Below are 18,712 nucleotides of genomic sequence, written 5' to 3'. Positions count from 1 at the left end.
GGCCCCTCGGTTCGCCAGGCAGACGGCAAACCAACAGGTGTTGCAGTGATGGAAGAAGGCTAGCAAACTGGTTCAAATATAACTGATTCTACCCGACCTAAACAGCCTCAGCATTCTTCTTAAAAAACTCCAGGACAATAAACGTGGTAAATCTAGGATGAATATTTGAAAAATGGAGATCCGATACAGTGCTGGCTAAACACTGAAGCTTCTCTGTCCTGCACATAACCAACCGCGTGAGCTCTTCAATGTTTTGATTTTTGAACTGCAGTGCCCATTTTAAACACCAGGTGTCAGAGCTCCATATTGCTCCTTTAAAGGGGCAAAGGACAGAGCGTAGTGGGCGGGATGGGATATAGACCCGCCCCTTAGACCTGAGCTTATTGGCCTTCTTGGGTTGAACTATTGCAGAGTGAGTATTTTGTGAAGACACTCGCGATTGTGGATTTGTTTTTATGAGGAAGAATGTCGCCAGTGACGTCTGACATTTGATTATCTCTCCAACAAAGTGTTCCTGAAATAAACTCTTGACGTTGCCGTGCCGTATCTAGGGGGGGAAAGTGTCAATGATCAAACCAAAGCTTTCCTGCGTCATGTTGAAGGCTGACAGAGTCAAAAGGTTTCAGATATTTCTATCTGTCTATCTCTTTATTTTTTCCTTTTTTTCTGCCTGCCTCTCATTTGTCTCACATGTGCTTCTCATTTTCTCTCTCCTCCACACCCACTGCTTACACATTAACCAGAGATCTGTTTATGAAACTGGCAAGGAGCTCGTTTTGTAAAGTTGTCTTAACCAATTTCAACTCTGCCTTTTTTGTTTTTCTACATCCATGTTGTCATCACTTTCTCGCAAAGTAGAACACATAAACATCCCATGGCAGGTGCTGGAAATAGAAATTCAAAGCACTAACAGCTTAATTAGCCCTGCAGCTCATTAGACTCAGTGTACTGTATGTTTTACCTGATGTGGCATGGGGCTTACAGGGCCAGGAGACTTCATAGGCTGAGGTTTAAACTTGATACAGTTTCTTTAATTGGAGCTCTATTTTGTCCCCATTCTCACTGAACTGGAACTCTTACAGGATCATTGATGCAAAAGCTTTTGCAACACTGCTGATGTGTGAAGAAAGGAAAATCATTTAATGTTAAGTATCAGATATTCCAGTCTCTTCTGGACAATGTATTCTTTTTAGGGCCTTTTATGCTAATAGAAGATGTAAGTGGAGACATTTTTCAAAGTTAAATGAGCCTCCTTACAAAGGAATCATAGTCTTTTATGTGTATATTACATACTTAAGCATGTGGGCCTCTCGTATATGAAGATTAATCTCACATTTATTAATGTAACAATGTTTTATATTATGATTTATTACTTGTTTTTTCTAAGGCCCAATTTACATCATATGTAAGGTAATAAAAATCAACCTATGAGCTTCTTTTTCATTTTGTTCATCTATACATTTTAGAGCAATATTGTACTTTTGACTCCACAACATTTAGGATATTTAACAAGCTAAGTCGCTATTGCTACAAGTACACTGGCTGTAGCTCTAGTGAATAAGCCTGCTCTTCCAACTGTATTACCTGGATGTAAACAGGCACAGTGAAGGGATAGCATCTGGATGGAGCAGTGCCATGTGGCAGTATTTTGATCTAGACTGTGTCACATTCAGGCATGTGGATGTTAACCCGCGGGGAGGAAAGAAGACTGGCACGGCTAGCGATGCTAACCTTAGCAAAACTGGGAAAAACAAATCTTTTTGCTTCACTGTTTTCTGAGTGTTTTCTTACCTTTAGTCAAAAAGTCAAACAAAATGTATATACGTTTAGCCAACTAGGGACTTAGTCAGCTAGGAACATCTGTAGTTACAAGATACTTGAAATAGTAATCAATGGACTTGATCGTGTATACAGCGGTAATTTGCATATTTCAGCGCATTATGTCAGCGCAGGCTAGTTTGGCTTCACTTTTTTTCTTACAACAAAAGGAGACTGAGATGCTTTGTCCATATTTATATACAGTCAATGGATGGCATTTGTTTGCACCCCAGTTGTAAATGAACCTGAGCTTGTGTTGCACTTTTCTAGTCTTCTGAATACTTGAGGTGCTTTTAAACCGCAGGTCACACCTACACATTCACACACTGATGGTAGAGGCCGCTGTGTAAAGACTCCATCAGTATTAACTCATCCCATTCATACACATTCTCATGCCGTTGAGGAAGCAGAGGGAGCAACTTGCGGTTAAGTGTTTCGCCCAAGGTCACGTCGGACATGTGGCTGCACATGCAGGAGCCGGGGATTGAACCCCCGACCTTGAGCCTCAGCCACCCCAAAATAGGATGCATTGTTATGAATGAAAGCCTCTGCAGACCAATGAACAAAAACAAGAGGATGATGTACTTCTTAAAGAGAAGAATTTCAATGGTTGTGTGGCATTTGTCCTTTAGAGCCTGTGACATTTAATTGCTGTTCTATAATGTCACCCTTCATACTGGGTGTTACAGCACTTGCATGTGTAATGGATAAGGATCGGGATTTAAATGCACGCTAAGGCGGGCATTTCATAAGGGAGTGAAAAAAAATCAATAGAACAACAGCTCAGATGTGTAACGTTGCATTCTTTATTCAGAGTGTCCTTGACGTGCTGCACTAAGCCGTGCAGTGGGCATGGACATGAATATACAAAGCAGCTTTTAGAGAGCCTTTAGGTAAATGCCACAATTCTTATTGATTCCTCATTTGAAATCTGCGAATGTCACATAGAAGATGCAGGCATCATTCATACTACCTTTTCGTCACCACAGATTTGCTGCTTTTCTTCTCAGCCATGGCAGCTCTCTCTCTCTCTCTCCCTCTCTCTCTCTCTCTCCTCATCCCCTCCCCTCATCGCTCTCTATAAATAGTGGGTGACTGTTTCCTAGCATTGAAGTGCTTTTGCATGCATGCACAACATCCAGACACTTGAAGGGGAGGGGAAAAAAAGGATGTGCTTTGCTGCCCCCTGTTGGCAGAAAGTGTGCAAAGCTAACAAAGCTGTTAACTCGAAACAATTTGTTATTTTCACACATGCACCAGGAGAGTAAAAATCCACTTGTTTGGTGTGATTATTTAAAAAACAGACTCTGCACTATACTGCACTGTTTGTTAAAGCAACACTGTGTCATGTAGAAGTGAACTGTCTGCTGCAGTGTTATGGTCACCTCATGCTGGACAATGCAAACACACACAGACCGGCCATTGTAGCCGGGGCCAACTCTGGCCCTCCAGTAAATGAGCCACTCGCCTATTGTCGTCGTCGTCGTCGTCGAACAAGAGGGGAACTGTGGTACGATACAGTTTTGCAAGCAGATTTAGACAAAAACAAACAAACAAACAAAACAAAAGGAAAAGGGTCAGTAAATAAAATGAATTAATTAGAAAGAGGGACAAAATAAGTAAATGAGCAAACAGGACAAAAAGAAAAACATGGGGACAGTGTAGTAACAAAATGATGTAAAATAAAACTGGTGGGATAGGTTGTACACATGGTGGAGATTTTTGGTGTTATTTGTTTGTTTTTCACTTTGTATGGATGCTAACATGATGATTGCCAAATACAGACTGTAGAGTATGTACTTAAAGTAAAGGCGGCTAAGACAAGGACTAGTTTGTGACCTCCAGAGAGGACAGTTTCAATAAGTCCTTAGATTTCATTTCAAATAGGCCATGCTGTAAGTCAGATTTGTAAAGTGCTCTTATTGGACTAATGAGGTACTGTTGTTTGATCTGCATAGTGTCCCAGTAATCCCTCTTTACTATCCTTACACTGCTGCGTCAATATAACACTCCCTTGTGTTACAAAGTAAAAAGTGCTGTCCCTGCTGTTTTTTTTCTGCTGATAACACGGGAGGTTTGCGTCAACAAGGGCTAACTGCTGCTATCAGCAAACAACAGAAACTCCTCAACACAGCCAGGGAACTTCTTACCCAGCTAACCCGCCATACTTACCGGCTGCTTTGTCTTTCTGCTTATTTCTGAAGTTGCAAAACTGTCAGCTCTCAGGACAGTGCCATGTGGCATCTCCCTCCTGCCTTCAGTGTTGAACATGTTCCTGTGAGCACCATGTAAGGAGGCATAAGTCCTCAAGAGCGGGCATTCAAGGTTCGATTCTGACCTGTGGTTCCCCACTCTCTCTCTCTCTCTCTCTCCCTCTCTCTCTCTCTTTCTGTCTCCCTCTCTCTCTCTGTCCCTCTCTCTTTTTCTCTCTCTAACTCTCTCTCTGTTTCTCCCTCTCTCTCTCCCCCTCTCTCTCTCTGTCCCTCTCTCTTTTTCTCTCTCTCTCCCCCCCTCTCTCTCTCTGCCCCCCCCCCTCTCTCTCTGCCCCCCCTCCCTCTCTCCCCTTGGTTTCTGTCTTTATCTTAAGTTTGAACACAGGATAAGTCAGGGTTGAAATTTCTCCTGATGCAGCTCCTTAAGCAGCGATTTAAAAGAAATAAAACAAAAAGTTGCTCTTGATTCAGGCTAATGCTTCAGCTTGTTCTCTGTGTTTTCTCTCCACTTTAGTTGTTTGTGGGCCTTTCCTTCCCCTACGAGGGTCCCGCCCCCCTGGAGGCCATCGCCAACGGCTGCGCTTTCCTCAACCCCAAATTCAACCCGCCCAAAAGCAGCAAGAACACCGACTTCTTCAAGGGCAAACCCACGCTGAGAGAGGTGACAGGACCTGCACATGATCTGTGAAGGTGAAGGTCTTAAAGGTTTTTTTTTTTATTTACAACCTCTGCTCTCTCTCTCTGCAGCTGACGTCTCAACATCCGTACGCTGAGGTGTATATCGGTCAACCGCACGTGTGGACGGTGGATATCGAGAACTCTGCAGAAGTGGAGAAGGCCATCCGCTCCATCCTCAGCCAGAAGGTAAAAACTGAAAACGACTGAGACTGTCCTGAAATCTCTGTTTTGGTATCTGAAGGAATCTTCTATCTGGTGTTAAATCATTAACAGGAAATAATTTGATTACTGGGGTTCAGCCTGTTATGAGAGCCTTAATTTCCATACCATTATACCCCCCCCCCCCTATTCCCCCACTGGCCTCACACTGCTCCAGGACTAACCTATTGTTACCCTAAGTGAGTCCTTGCACAGCTACCTTTTTTAAACCATAAGAAGAAGAAGAAGTAAATCCTTTCCTTCTCAGCGTCCTCGTCCCATGCATATTTAAAGCCGGGGGGGCTCGGGACCCCGTGTTGTGTTGCACTCCGCCGGGCGAGCCAGAACAATGGCTTTGTTCACTGGACAAGCCTGCAGAGTCTCATATGCTTCGTGATCCATGGCAGAGCTGCAGCCTACCAGGCTCCAGCTTGGCTCACACACACACACACACACACACACACACACACACACACACACACACACACACACACACACACACACACACACACACACAGCAGCAAGTGACTTGGTTCTGCAACAAAGGCTTCAGTTGTTGCTGCTCACTGCTTGAACGTTCCTCTGCTAATGAGAGTCTGTGGACGTCGACAGGACTCACAGGAAAGTACAAAGAGAGGATGGCACACACACACACATACACACACACACACATTAACATTCACAGATACAGTGGGGAAAAAAATGCTTGTCTATTGTCAGAGTTGTGATTTGTATGTAAGCTCAATCAATCTTTTTTGGTCTCTCTGTCTGACCTTTGTGTTTTCTGTTTGTGTGTTCAGATCGAGCCCTACCTGCCTTATGAGTTCACCTGTGAGGGGATGCTGCAGAGAGTCGACGCCTTCATCGAGAACCAGGTACCGCCTCCCCCTACTCTTAATTAAAGGAGCGATATGTCCAAAATTCAAAACACTGAAGAGAGCCGTCCAAATGTCCAAATACAGCTGTGGTTCTTAAGTAATGCCTCAGTTGTTTCAAAGCCCCCCCGTGTTGCGCTGAGATGCACTTCCTGTTGTGTGACATCATCATGTTTTTTTTTGTCGTCAGGACTTCTGCCACGGTCAGGTGATGTGGCCTCCGCTCAGCGCTCTGCAGGTGAAGCTGGCCGATCCTGGGCGCTCCTGTAAGCAGGTGTGTCAGGAGGAGCAGCTCATCTGTGAGCCATCCTTCTTCCAACACCTCAACAAGGACAAGGACCTGGCCAGGTGGGACTCCACACACACACACACACACACACACACACACTATACATTGAGACAAAAACAGGTATGAAAGAATGTCTCTTGTTGTCCTTAAAGTGTCCATTAGGTGGCAGCACATTACAGATTTTAATTCATAACTTGTCATAAAGTGTAAGCTGCAGTACCATGTTATTACCACTGGAGGGCACTGTGTGTTCACATGTCTTCATGCCTGATGCAGGGGAACATGACTGGACTTGAGTGTATTCATCTTCTCTCTCGCAGCTTTTGTTAACCCTCTTGTATCACTATGGACATTTTTGTCCATTTGGTCAAATGTGTCCTCTTCACCTGTCTATCATTTTGTCTGTGTTAGTGCATATGGCACCATTTTTTTATAAGAAAGTCTCTCTCTTGACACATTGGAATGCACATTTTCTTTTCTTTAATAGATCAATAGAACACTGTGAAACATGTTTACTACCCTCTTAAGTCACTAAGGACAAAAATGTCCACTTTCAAAAAACTGATATAAAAATAGAACAGATTGATATTTATTTCTACTTTTTTCTGCATACATCTCTTAAACAACTTCAGCCCTGCTCAAAACTATCAAATATTGAATCATTTTTAGGAATTTAACCCTTTAAATGCCAGTTTGATTACTTGATGTCACTGTTGTTATTCATGAAAAAAAAATACAAAAATGAGTTATTTTCCATATTACAAATATTTGGTGGCTGGGGGATTTTTTTTCAAATCAGTCTTGGATATGTCAAAGATTATCCAAAATATTGACTTTGAAGCATTGTTAGTTGTTGTGTAGCATCAGATTTAAAATGTAGTTCCCTGTTTGGACAGTGGAGGGCGAAAATGTCCAATTTACAAAAACTGATATAAAAATAGAACAGATTGATATTTTTTTCTACTTTTTTTTGCATAAATCTCTTAAACAACTTCAGCCCTGCTCAAAACTACCAAATATTGAATAATTATCAGGAATTTAACCCTTTAAATTCCAGAAACATATGAACAACTCTAAACAAAAATAACAAAAAGCATACTGATTAAAGGACCTGTGTGTGTGTGTTTCCGTCAGGTTTGGCGTGGACTGTCAGACAGTGGAGTCCAGCTCGGACACGGTGGTCCCGGCCTACAGCGAGGCTCGCCGCCACTGCATCTTCCAGTCGGACCTGCTGCTGTTCAGCTGCGCAGGCGCCCACCAGTCGCTGCAGCGTGTCTGCCCCTGCCGTGACTACATGAAGGGCCAGGTGGCGCTGTGCAAAGACTGCCTATAGCAGGGACGCACACGCTGCTGATGGAAGGGGGCGGGGCCTGACAGAGGGGGTGGAGCATCATTTCATGGAGTTAAAAAAGGAGCAGCTTAACGAGTGTGTTTGAGAGACATGGACACACACTCCATGGGCATCATGCAGCTGTCAATCAAACACATGACAGAGTTTTTTTTTTGTCTGGATAGAGAAAAAAACATTCACACGACTGCAGGTGTTTGTCATATTTATTGTTTTTGTGAAACAGTCCTGCAGCCAAACTGGAGCACCCCTCTGATTCACCAGCAGGGGGCGCTGCGAGTCCTGGAAGCAGAGGAACTTTACTTGAATCAACAAAGGGAGTCACCTCAGACGATTTAAACCCTGACCCCGCCCCCCTTCACTCCTCCCTCTCTATCCACCTCCCCCTGGTCTAATCTCTAGACTGTTTATTCTTTAGGTAGGTTTGCACTGGACTGTCATGCCTGGAGGCTCGAATCCCCTCACACACACACACACACACACACACACACACACACACACACACAAGAACCCAGTTTTACACTGTAACCACCCTGTTCCTCTTCACTGAGAGCGGACATGTCATGTAGGTGTCTAGGTTTTTATTCTGATCACTTCCTGACACAAGCGCCAGACTCTCTTCACCCCGTTCAATCAGCTGCTGTGGATCGGTCACACACACACACACACACACACACACACACACACACACACACAGCCAGTCCCTTGATTTCATATCTTCAGTTCAACATATTTAAACGACTGACGTTAACTGAACGCTTTGAAGAGAACAAAGTGTGTGTGTTTTTGGGGCCAGCTCCTCATTGGGTACCGGATCAGGGAGGGGGCGGGGCCACAGTGAACCATGTGATGAGTGGGTGTCTTAAAGCAGAGTTTACACCTTAGATGCAGGACAGCCTTCATGGCCAAAGTTTCCCAAAAGGCTGCAGAGAAACACTGACATGTTTACACACACACACACACACACACACACACACACACCATCCAGCTGTCAATCATTTCAAGTCAACTGTAACAAGATGAAACCATGCCAACAAAGAGTTCCTGCGACGCAGAAAACCTCTCACTCCTCGTTTTATTTGATTCATCGTCGTTAGGCTTTTTTTTTTTTTTTTTTTTGCCTCCAGAACAAAAAAATTGAGATGAAATGAAAAGAAGAAGTAGTTGTTGTTGATGTTGTGGTGAACGGGGAAGAAATGCACTACGTTAATCTATCCGCAGAGGTTTAACAACATACTAGTAACACTGTATATTGTTCATATGGGTTTGAAAGTTTTCCTTTTTTAATTTATTTTGTATACAGATCTTTATCTCTGTGTCTTGCTGGAAATCTTCTTTTTTTTTATTTATCGGAGCGGGTGTCTTTAATTTTTTTTTTTATAGATTTTTATTTATGGATAGTAATTTAAGAAAAATGATAATAAACAAAAAAAAAGCTAATGGGGGGGGTGTTGGCTTTGTGTGCTGTTGTTTCAGCTTTCAGCAGTGATGTGATGAGGAAACCCCCCAAATCACTTTTTCACAAGCAAATTAAAAAAATGATGAATTCACTATAGATTCTAATTCTCTGCTTCATTTCAAATGAGCTGTTTATCAAGTTGAAACCTTCGATCACTGGTAGAGAGTACCCTTTTGTTTAAGTAGAAACTTTCAAAATAAAAGCATGAGAAAAACTGTTTTGAAATACAGAAGAATTAAATTTCAAAACCATTAACAATGTTATTAATCGTGATTATCTATTGAAATTAGCTGATTAATCGTGTTTTTTAAATCAGTCATTTGACAGCCTTAGTTTTAAACTGAAATCTAACCACATGATGTATCTGTTGATTGGATGTCGTCGTCCCCCCCTCTCTCATCACTGCCTCTAAAGATGAACAGCAGTAAACAAATGTGCCTCATTTCATTGTGAAAGCCAGCAGGAGCCTCATCCACTTTGTGCTTTGATTTCTTCTTCTCTTGTTTTGCACACGTTCAGCCTGAACGCTTCAGGGTCTCACCTGGACTTTCGCTGCGTCAACTCGGCCTGTTGTTATTGTTATTGTTTTCTTTTGTGTTATTTTTTTAAAGCTGGTCCATGATCTGCCGCCAAGTTTTTTGTTTTTTTTTGTTTTTTTTTTAGAACATGATGTGCCTTTTCATGCTTGCGTTTGATCCTGCTTCTGTTTTGACTCTCAGCGAGTTTGTGTCCTCGCCTGACGGGTCTGTGTTTGTTTGTTTGTGTGTCACTGTCTGGAGCTCAGGTCGGAGTCGCTTCAAAATCATTTAAAACGCCATCATGCAAAAAGAGTCACTCAAGCTAACATCACACATTAGATAGAGAAACTGCTTTCTGCTTTACCTTCCATAAATCAGCTGAATCAGTGTTCAGTTAAAGCTCCTGTGAGGAACTTTTCTGGGTTCGTTTGGATTTTGGCGCCCCCCTGTGGACAAAGCTGATTTACTGATTTTGTTCAGGTGTAAGAAGTGTTTTTGTAAAAATCTCATCCTGCTGTCTTTAAGGAGTCAAATGTCACTTACGGAGAATCTTTGGAGGTGTAAGGTCAAATTAGCATGTTGCTAACGTTAGCGACACCTACCCTGCGGCGGCGCTTTCAGACATTAAAAATAACTCTACAGAAATAGCCTCTTTATTCTTATGACTTCATCTGCGTTTGTAGGTCGTAGAGAGTCATCACTATTGATTTCATAACCAGCTAAAATCTCCTCACAGCAGCTTTAAATAGAATTCATTGTAGCATTCGATCTGATATTTAAAACAATTTAAATCCTTTAGGCTCAAACCCTGTGTTTTGATTGGTTAAGAGGAAGTATGCTGACACAGGGCTTTTAAATAAAAAGTATGAATCCAGTCTGAACTAAAAAAAGATGTAGTAATATGAATTCCCATTTAGATATTATTTCAGGTAATAAATAGAGAAAACTAGGTGTTCACTGTTTTTGGAGTATTTAGATGAACTCAGCACACGTTGGTTTTTCTTTTTATTGCTTTAAACTGGATTACTTGCAGCTACTTTTTCTTTCTTTTCTGAACTTCCTGCCTTGTGGGCTTAAGCTGTGATTCTGTAATAAAGAAAAGTCAGAGGTGTGATTCATTTAAAGAATAAGGCTTTTAGAAAATGATAATTTCTGTGCCGTCCCAAGTTAGCCAGTCTTTAAATACCTGGACTTTACGAGTTTACTCCGACTCTCAGTACAAAGTTGATTTGTTCTTTATGACTCATAAAAGTTTATTGTATCATTTTTCAAGACATTTGTTGAGAGGAAGAAACACATGTACATGTCTGAATCAGAAAGGTGGTGACTGTAAAAACGATTCTAAATTAATAGAGATAAATCACAGACTGAATTATTTTTTGTTGTCAAATGAAGCGTCTAAAAAAGATGTTTTAGGGTTTGCTCTCCTCCTCCTCTGTGAGCAGGGAAAGCCTTTCTTTTCTGTTAGTCAGGTTTAGTCACTGCATGCTGTCCGTCACACTATCAGTTGCTTTCCTCGACATATCTGTCTTTCATTGAATGTCTGCATTAGGAACACCTCACAGATATGAAATGTGTCGACTGTCAGTTAGCATTCAGCGTCTGAAACACAGGAGCCGTGATGATTGTGATCCAAGCAGTGAAAGATGAATATCACAATGACAACATGTTTTTTTCTGTTCTCACAGTCCTTGACGAGTAAAGAGGGATATAACTTTATTTTTTAATAAACCCTTTTTTCTGTGACAAAAGGCTTTGACTGGTTTGTTTTTTTTTACATCACAGCAACACAGATCGAGTATTTACTCGAGTACAGGATAAATCAAGTTATTTTTAATTTTAATGAACATAGTTATAGTTATTGTATGAAGGTATGTGTATAGTTACTCCACCAATCAGAAGCGTGTTTAGAAGTGTGTCTGATTGAAGTTTTCTTCGTATTTGAGTTAAATATATTCTTATATAATGGTAAGTTGTGGGCGGCAGTAGCTCAGTCTGTAGGGACTTGGGTTGGGAATCAGAGGGTCACCGGTTCAAATCCTGGCACAGACCAAGACCAGAAATCAGTCTGGTAGCTAGAGAGGTGCCAGTCCACTTCCTGAGCACTGCAGAGGTGCCCCTGAGCTAGGCACCCCACCAGCCCAGGAGTGCCCACTGTGGGCAGCCCCCCCAATCACAAACATCTACTTAGAAGTTTAAAGTTTAACCTGATATATGAATATTTCACCTTTCACTCCAGGTGTAGCTACAGGTTACTTTGCACATGTTAATGAAGACATAGATCATATTGAAGATGTATTGTTGCAGATTACATTACATCAATGCATAAAGTGTGTAATATATACTTTCCTCAGATCTGCTTTAAAATGCAAATGAAACCCTTCTGTTTCTGGATGAACAGCTTTGTTTGTAATTGAGTGATAATGATTTAAATCAAACTTTTACCTTTGAAAAGTTCACTAATAAGTCCTTTATAATCAGGTTATTTCTAATGTAGAATCTTTACTCTCAAATGATCATTTTTATGACAAAGTGAGGTTTTATTCCTGTTCATCTTCCCTCAGGCAGCTCTCTATATAAACAAGGATGAGGCTCCCCCTAGTGGTTGGTCTTTGTATTGACCAATCATCCACCATTCTGTATCAGTATGTACTGTATATAAGTATGTACAATCAGAAAATACATTTTCAGGCTGTTTCTCGTGTGGGTAATCATGCCTTTAAACACTCAACATAAAATCTAGTGTGAGGTAAAGAATTGTTTTTTGTTATAAGAAAAAAATAGGGCAACAGCTAATATCCATCCTCACATGAATGGTAGTTCTTGTCGGTGATGAGGAGATGAAATTATTGATCCCTGTGGTGAATAATTAATTTGTAACAGACATAAAGTAATACTGTGTCTTCTGTTCCATATTTGATTATTTTCCGTCCATCAGACTGGAGTCTCAGATGACTTCTGACATCCAGGCCATCCTGCAGCTCCTCCAGAGGCAGACCACAGCCGGGCCCCCCGCCTACAGCACTGTCACCTCCAGCCCCGAGTACCAGAGGCCAGCCATCAGGGTCCAGCCTGTGTCCGCCATAGTAATGACCTGGAGCTCTCATGTACTTATTTCTGCTCAGAACAGAGTTTTATGAGTTTTTATTCAAACGTTTCAGATCAATAAAATACTAAATGTAGAGTATGAAGGGCTCAGAGTTAGTTTATATAGAATATACTGATTTACTGTGAATACAGATGACATAGTATACAACTACAATCCATCCATAGAACCAAAACACAAGCACAGGTTTATTCATCTGACAGTCTGACAGTCTGAAATGAAAAGCCGGGCACTCAGATGAACATTGGAATGGGTTTTGTTTGCTGTTAATGAGGACCATGGAGATGTTCCACAGTCCTGAAGCTTCACAAGTCTGGTTCAAACAAATCAAGTGGACGTCTCACAAAGCTCCAGTTTTTAGAGTATAAATCATTTTTATTTTCACTTTTTTTTATATACTAGCCAGTCCTTTTAAGATTAAAACGGTCTTTTTATTTTTAAGGTTTTTTATGCCTTCATTTGGAGATAGGACAGAGAAAAAGTTAGGAGCAAAATGCGACAAAGAAGCCACAAGTCCGATTCAAACCCAGACCTTCCGCTTGGAGGACTACAGCCTCGGTACATGGGGCGCACACACTACCCACTAGGCAGCTAACCAGCGCACCATTCTTGGGCTTTTTAAAATTCCTTTTATTTAGAGGGTAGGACAGTGAGAAACTGGGCTGATAAAGTGGAGAATGACCCAAACCCACCGTAGCCTCTGTACATGGGGGCGTGTGATATTACCGTTAAACAGACGATTGAAACTTAAAAAGTCTTTGTTGGTCCAAACAAAATGTAAACATTGTCTTTGAATCATCAGCTGCAGGAAGCAAAGAGATGGTCCGTTACATCCACGTCAACTCACGTAGAACTCTGTTCAACGACTCTTTTGATTTATTCACCAGTTTGAATAAGGAGTGAAGACTACAAGACCTTACATTGCTGGGGCAGCCTTGAAGATTAAAGACAGAACCCTCAACTCAACCTAACTTATAACTTCCTGTAGCAGTCCCTCAATGACCTAGATACAGAGAGAGGCAGTGAAATGTCCACATAAATTCTAACATAACATGTATACAGTGTCTCTAGTTTATTTAAGTAAGTAAGTCATCCAACACTCTTAAGTACATTATAAGTTAGTAAGTTACAGAATGGTTTTCATAAACCTTTCATAAACCTACTGGTGTTACTCACGAAACACCAGGGGGAACTTTGCCCCCCTAGCGGTTCCAGGCCCCGGTGCTGCTGGAAGCTGGAATTGAACTAGCGGGTCTACATTGTGGTGCTTTGGACTATTCCACTCGGCCACCAGCCCTTTCACACTTGGAAATGTGTTCCGGGCATATTTATCATCATCGTCATTTCAGATTTTGACTTTAAAATTTGCCTGATAAGATTCAAACCCTCCATCACCAGACACAGTGGGATTCGAAAATAATGGGGGTTGTTCAGTACTATGCTCTTCATGATTACAGTAAATTTGAGGTAATTTGATTGAATTATGGGTGTTTTACTGAATTTACTAACGTCTGTTGTCCTCTGGGGTCAAAATGATCTGCATTAGTTTACGAGTAGAGAGTTGAAAGATTTACTAGTAGACAGCAAAAATTCTTCATGTTAACTAGTAAGGTGCAAAATATCTACTAGTTAACTAGTGAGGCTGGGTATGGCCAGTCCTTTAACATTAAATGAGTCTGGCTGACAAGTGGCAGTTTAGTTTTCACTATTGGAAATTACATTTCAACATGTCAAAATGTCATTTTGGTCAACATATCAATAATGTAATTTCGACTAGTAAGAATTGCATTTTAGATATCTAGAATTATTTTGTGATATTTATAATGTAAGAACAATTGTAGATATCATAAATGAACTTTGTCACTCAAATAATTGAATTTTTGATATCAAGAATGAAAATTTTTTGTGAGAATTGAGTTGAAAATTACATTGTGGATATGTCGGCTTGGAATTCTAACATGTCAAAAAGCAATTATTGATATCTGCAATTTCTTAATTGTTATGTTTATTAATAATAATTAATAATTAATTGTTAATTAAATGTTAAAAGGGCTTGCCATAGACTCAGAAATGTTTACTAGTTAACTAGTAGTAGATAAAATGTCAATTAGTCACACTAGGGGGAGCAGTTTTCACCTTACTAGTTTACTAGTAAAGCTCCGTACAGTTTACTAGTAAAGCTCCGTACAGTTTACTAGTAAAGCATCGTACAGTTTACTACTGAAGGAATAAGTGCCTCGATGTCCACTAGTTAAAATAGTAGGTATCTTTTTGGCCTCTGCAGCAGCTCCCCCTCACCCAGCAGCCCCTCCTGGCCCATCACCCAAAAAAGAGGTGCAAATTCTGCCCTCACCAGAGTGATCTCGAAACATTGGAAATGTGCCAAAAATGCAATGCTCTTTGATCAGATCATGCCATTACTACCTGCCTCGCAGGCAGGCATGTAAATGAGGTCTTATTGGCCTTAAATCTCAAATGGAATAAAAAAAATGGTGCTAATGTGTTTGAATGAAGTTGTTACTGAAGGTGTAACACAGATTTGGGTTTAAAAATCCACTTTATATTCTTTAAATTACAGTCAAACCGGACAGGGTCAATTTGACCCCGGAGGGCAGCAGGTGTTATTATTTGCTGCCATTCAAAAAAATCAAATGATTCAAACACAACATCTTCACTAAACTTATACTTAGACATATACCACTCTATGATAAGTCAAAGAGTCAAAATGATATAAATAAAAAATAAAAAATGGAAAATGCGTGGTAATGGGTTGGACTGAAGTCAGACTAAAGGTGTAACACAGAATTGATTGAATTAATTTATGTTATATGACTCAAATTACAGTCAAACCGGGTGGGGTCATTTTGACTCCAGACGACAGGTGGTGTATTGCAATCGGGAGGACATCACGAGGGTTAATATAATCGAGCACATAAGGTAGGTGAAGAAGAGTTATGAGCATATGAAAGCTAATAAAATCAAGGAAGAAGAATTTTTAAACAACCTTTTTAACTTGTAAATGTTTCCTTTAATTTATGTTTAATCTGAACTAGCTCATTGAGCTGTAAGATGTACTCATCAAATATTTGAATCCTAATCAAATAAGCAGATTTAATCAAATTGATCATTTCAATTAAATCAATAAAAAGGTTTGTGGTATTTTCATTAAGAAAAACTAAAAACTAATTTAATTAACTAAAAGGTAAAAATGCAGCTTTAATATAAATAATTTACCATACAATGATGTAATCTTAAATATCCAATTACTTTATTGACTTACACAATTAACTCTCACAAGAACAAAAACTCTAATTAAAGTTATAGGTTGAAAATAAATGCTTTTATCGTTTATAAATCACTTTATATAGAGAGGACGCCCCCTGGTGGTTAGTTGTAAAGTTTAAAATAAATACATTATATCATTTATAAATCACTTTATATAGAGAGGACGCCCTCCGGTGGTTAGTTGTTGGTTACTGCACTTAAATAAGAAATTAATCAGACTGCTGTTTCTTTGAGTAAATTAAACACAGTCCCAGGTAAAGGTCGTATCGACGTAGAGAACTCATTGTGAATTAGGAGACACAATAACAATAACAAAATTAAGTAAAACACCGGAAATAAATTAAAACATTCATTTTTAGATTTATAATCTACAAATGTGGATAGATACTGTTGTTTAAATGATTTGTCTATTAGTGAAATTATCCAAACACTCCTGCTTTTATACAAAACAAAACACTAATATTTTACTGACATTACAAACACATGTTCAATCTTGTGGTAGTTATAGGTGTAGTCACTTTAATTTCCAAACATTTCCAAATGATTAAGTCTTTTTATTTAGTTTGTTTTAACATATTCTGAGATAAGTATAAAAGATGGTTTCTAAATAATCTGAATTCAAACAATGTTGGTAGGTAAACTACTGTATGCTATACAGAAGTAACTGCACTATTTATATTTTTCCACACAATTTATGTGGTGGAAAAAAAGGTTAAAAAGAGGAAACATTTGTGTTATAGTGACTGTTGGATGTAATTGAAACCCAGTGCCAGCAGAGGGCAGCAGTGTAATATGAATGCATGATGCAGCAGTTAGTAAGATAAAGATAAACTTTATTGATCCCCCGTGGGGGAAATTTGTGCATTACATCAGCTCCAGAAAACAGGGGACGGGAATATACTTATTAAAAATAGAAATAGAAATTAAAAATCAATATATTTACATCAGTTAAATAAAAAAATACAATAATGGAAAATTACACAGTATCTACACTGGAAAGAGTTATTGTTATTAAAAACACACACAGTGTGTAGCACTATTGAAATGAGTCATGAGGTGGTGATGCTGTTAAAGAGTCTGATTAAACAGTCTGACTGCAGATGGGATGAACGACCTGCGGTAGCGCTCTGTCTTGCAGGGTGGGTGTCTCAGTCTGCTGCTGAAGGAGCTGCTCAGGGCCCCCACAGTGTCATGCAGGGGGTGAGAGGGGTTGTCCATGGTGGATTTCAGTTTCACTAACATCCTCCTCCACAAAGTCCAGAGGACAGTCCAGGACAGAACTGGCCCTCCTGACCAGTCTGTTCAGTCTCTTTCTGTCTCTCTCTGTGCTCCCTCCTCCCCAGCAGACCACTGCATAGAAAAGTGCAGGCGCCACCACAGTGTCATAAAACACACTCCAAAGGACCTCAGTCGCCTCAGCAGGTGAAGTCGACATTGGCCCTTCTTGTGCAGGACGTCGGTGTTGTGTGACCAGTCCAGTTTGTTGTTGAGGTGAACACCCAGGTATTTGTACGTCTCCACCCTCTCGATGTCCAAGCCCTGGATGTTCACCGGTGCAGTCTGGGGTGACTTCCTGTGGAAGTCAATCACCATCTCCTTTGTCTTGCTGGTGTTGAGCTGAAGGTGGTTGAGCTCACTCCAGTCAACAAAGTCCATGACGACCTGCCTGTACTCCTGTTCGCTCCCCTTAGACACACACCCCACGATGGCTGTGTCATCGGAGAACTTCTGCAGGTGGCAGCTCCCAGAGTTGTACCAGAAGTCCGAGGTGTACAGGGTGAAGAGAAAAGGGGAGAGAACTGTCCCCTGAGGGGCCCCTGTACTGCAGACCACCATGTCAGACTCACAGTCCTGAAGCCTCACGTACTGTGGTCTGTTGGTGAGGTAGTCCGTAGTCCATGCAGCCAGGTGACAGTCCACTCCCGCCCTCTCTAGCTTCCCCCTGAGCAGTGCAGGCTGGATGGTGTTGAAGGCACTGGAGAAGTCAAAGAACATGACCCTCACAGTGCTGCCGGTGTTCTCCAGGCAACCCAGTCTCATATCAAAATGTGTAATACCTACGTTGGTCCACAGCGCAAAACGTAATAGTTTCACAATAAGGGCTCTAAAATTGTGACATGTCTACGTTTCCTTTTGCCTATTCTTTTGTATAGGCATACCTCAGGTCACGTGACTGCCCAGTTTTCCCCTGGCGAAAAAAAAACCGTGGCGGACATCCCTTCTATTTTCGGTGGAAAATGCAATATTTGAAGATAGTTTGAGGCTTAAGTGTCGTTTTGATAACCTTTCTGGTGACAAATGTACATTGTAGCTTCATAATCTTCGTTCAGTTTATGTTTATGATCTTTAGTTTGTTCGTTTCTACGAAGATTCTTTCAGGTCTCGATAGAAAAACGTTGGACTGTTACGTTTTCTACTGTTGCTATGGTGATAGTTATGGACGCTATCAACAACGAACCGGAAGGAAGTGGACGTTCGGTTCGCGGCACTTAAAACGGGTTACATCAGACCCTAGACATCAAACTAAACTCTTATGCAATAAATAATGATTTCTGTTACATTTTTATGGATGTCTTTCATTCCAACCAAATTTAATAAAACGACTGGAACAGATCGATGCATATTAGCAACATTATAAACTATAAAATGTAGTTTACATACATAAAATACATAAAGACAATACTGTACAGTTCATGTGGTTTATATGATTTCATAATTTTATTTAACAAAATAATCCTGATGCATTAGATTAATACCAGAAAATGCAATCAATAAAGTAAACGGCCGGCGATAAGAACTACAAACGGGCGCATGACACTGACATCAAATAATGACGTAATGATAATTGTCACTTGTGAGCGACCTCTTTATTAGATCTTTCAGGGGGTATTTACTGATGTTTTTTAAGGTTGGTTGCAAAAACAC

General features: G+C 40.5%; 1 protein-coding gene across 1 annotated transcript in view; it reads left to right on the top strand.

Moving 5' to 3' along the window:
- The window catches only part of mgat5 (alpha-1,6-mannosylglycoprotein 6-beta-N-acetylglucosaminyltransferase), a 95,270-nt gene extending 84,121 nt beyond the window's left edge, over window positions 1–11,149 (top strand). Inside the window, exons 13-17 of the mRNA XM_061032209.1 lie at window positions 4,546–4,692; window positions 4,779–4,895; window positions 5,708–5,782; window positions 5,973–6,130; window positions 7,206–11,149. Of these exons, the coding sequence (XP_060888192.1) occupies window positions 4,546–4,692; window positions 4,779–4,895; window positions 5,708–5,782; window positions 5,973–6,130; window positions 7,206–7,404 (696 nt within the window). The 3' untranslated portion in view covers window positions 7,405–11,149. The remainder of the gene's footprint in view (window positions 1–4,545; window positions 4,693–4,778; window positions 4,896–5,707; window positions 5,783–5,972; window positions 6,131–7,205) is intronic.
- The last annotated feature ends 7,563 nt before the right edge of the window (window positions 11,150–18,712 follow it).

Source organism: Labrus mixtus, chromosome 24 (genome assembly GCF_963584025.1).
Source record: "Labrus mixtus chromosome 24, fLabMix1.1, whole genome shotgun sequence".
Lineage (NCBI taxonomy): Eukaryota > Metazoa > Chordata > Actinopteri > Labriformes > Labridae > Labrus > Labrus mixtus.
This window is presented reverse-complemented; position numbering and strand designations above follow the sequence as displayed.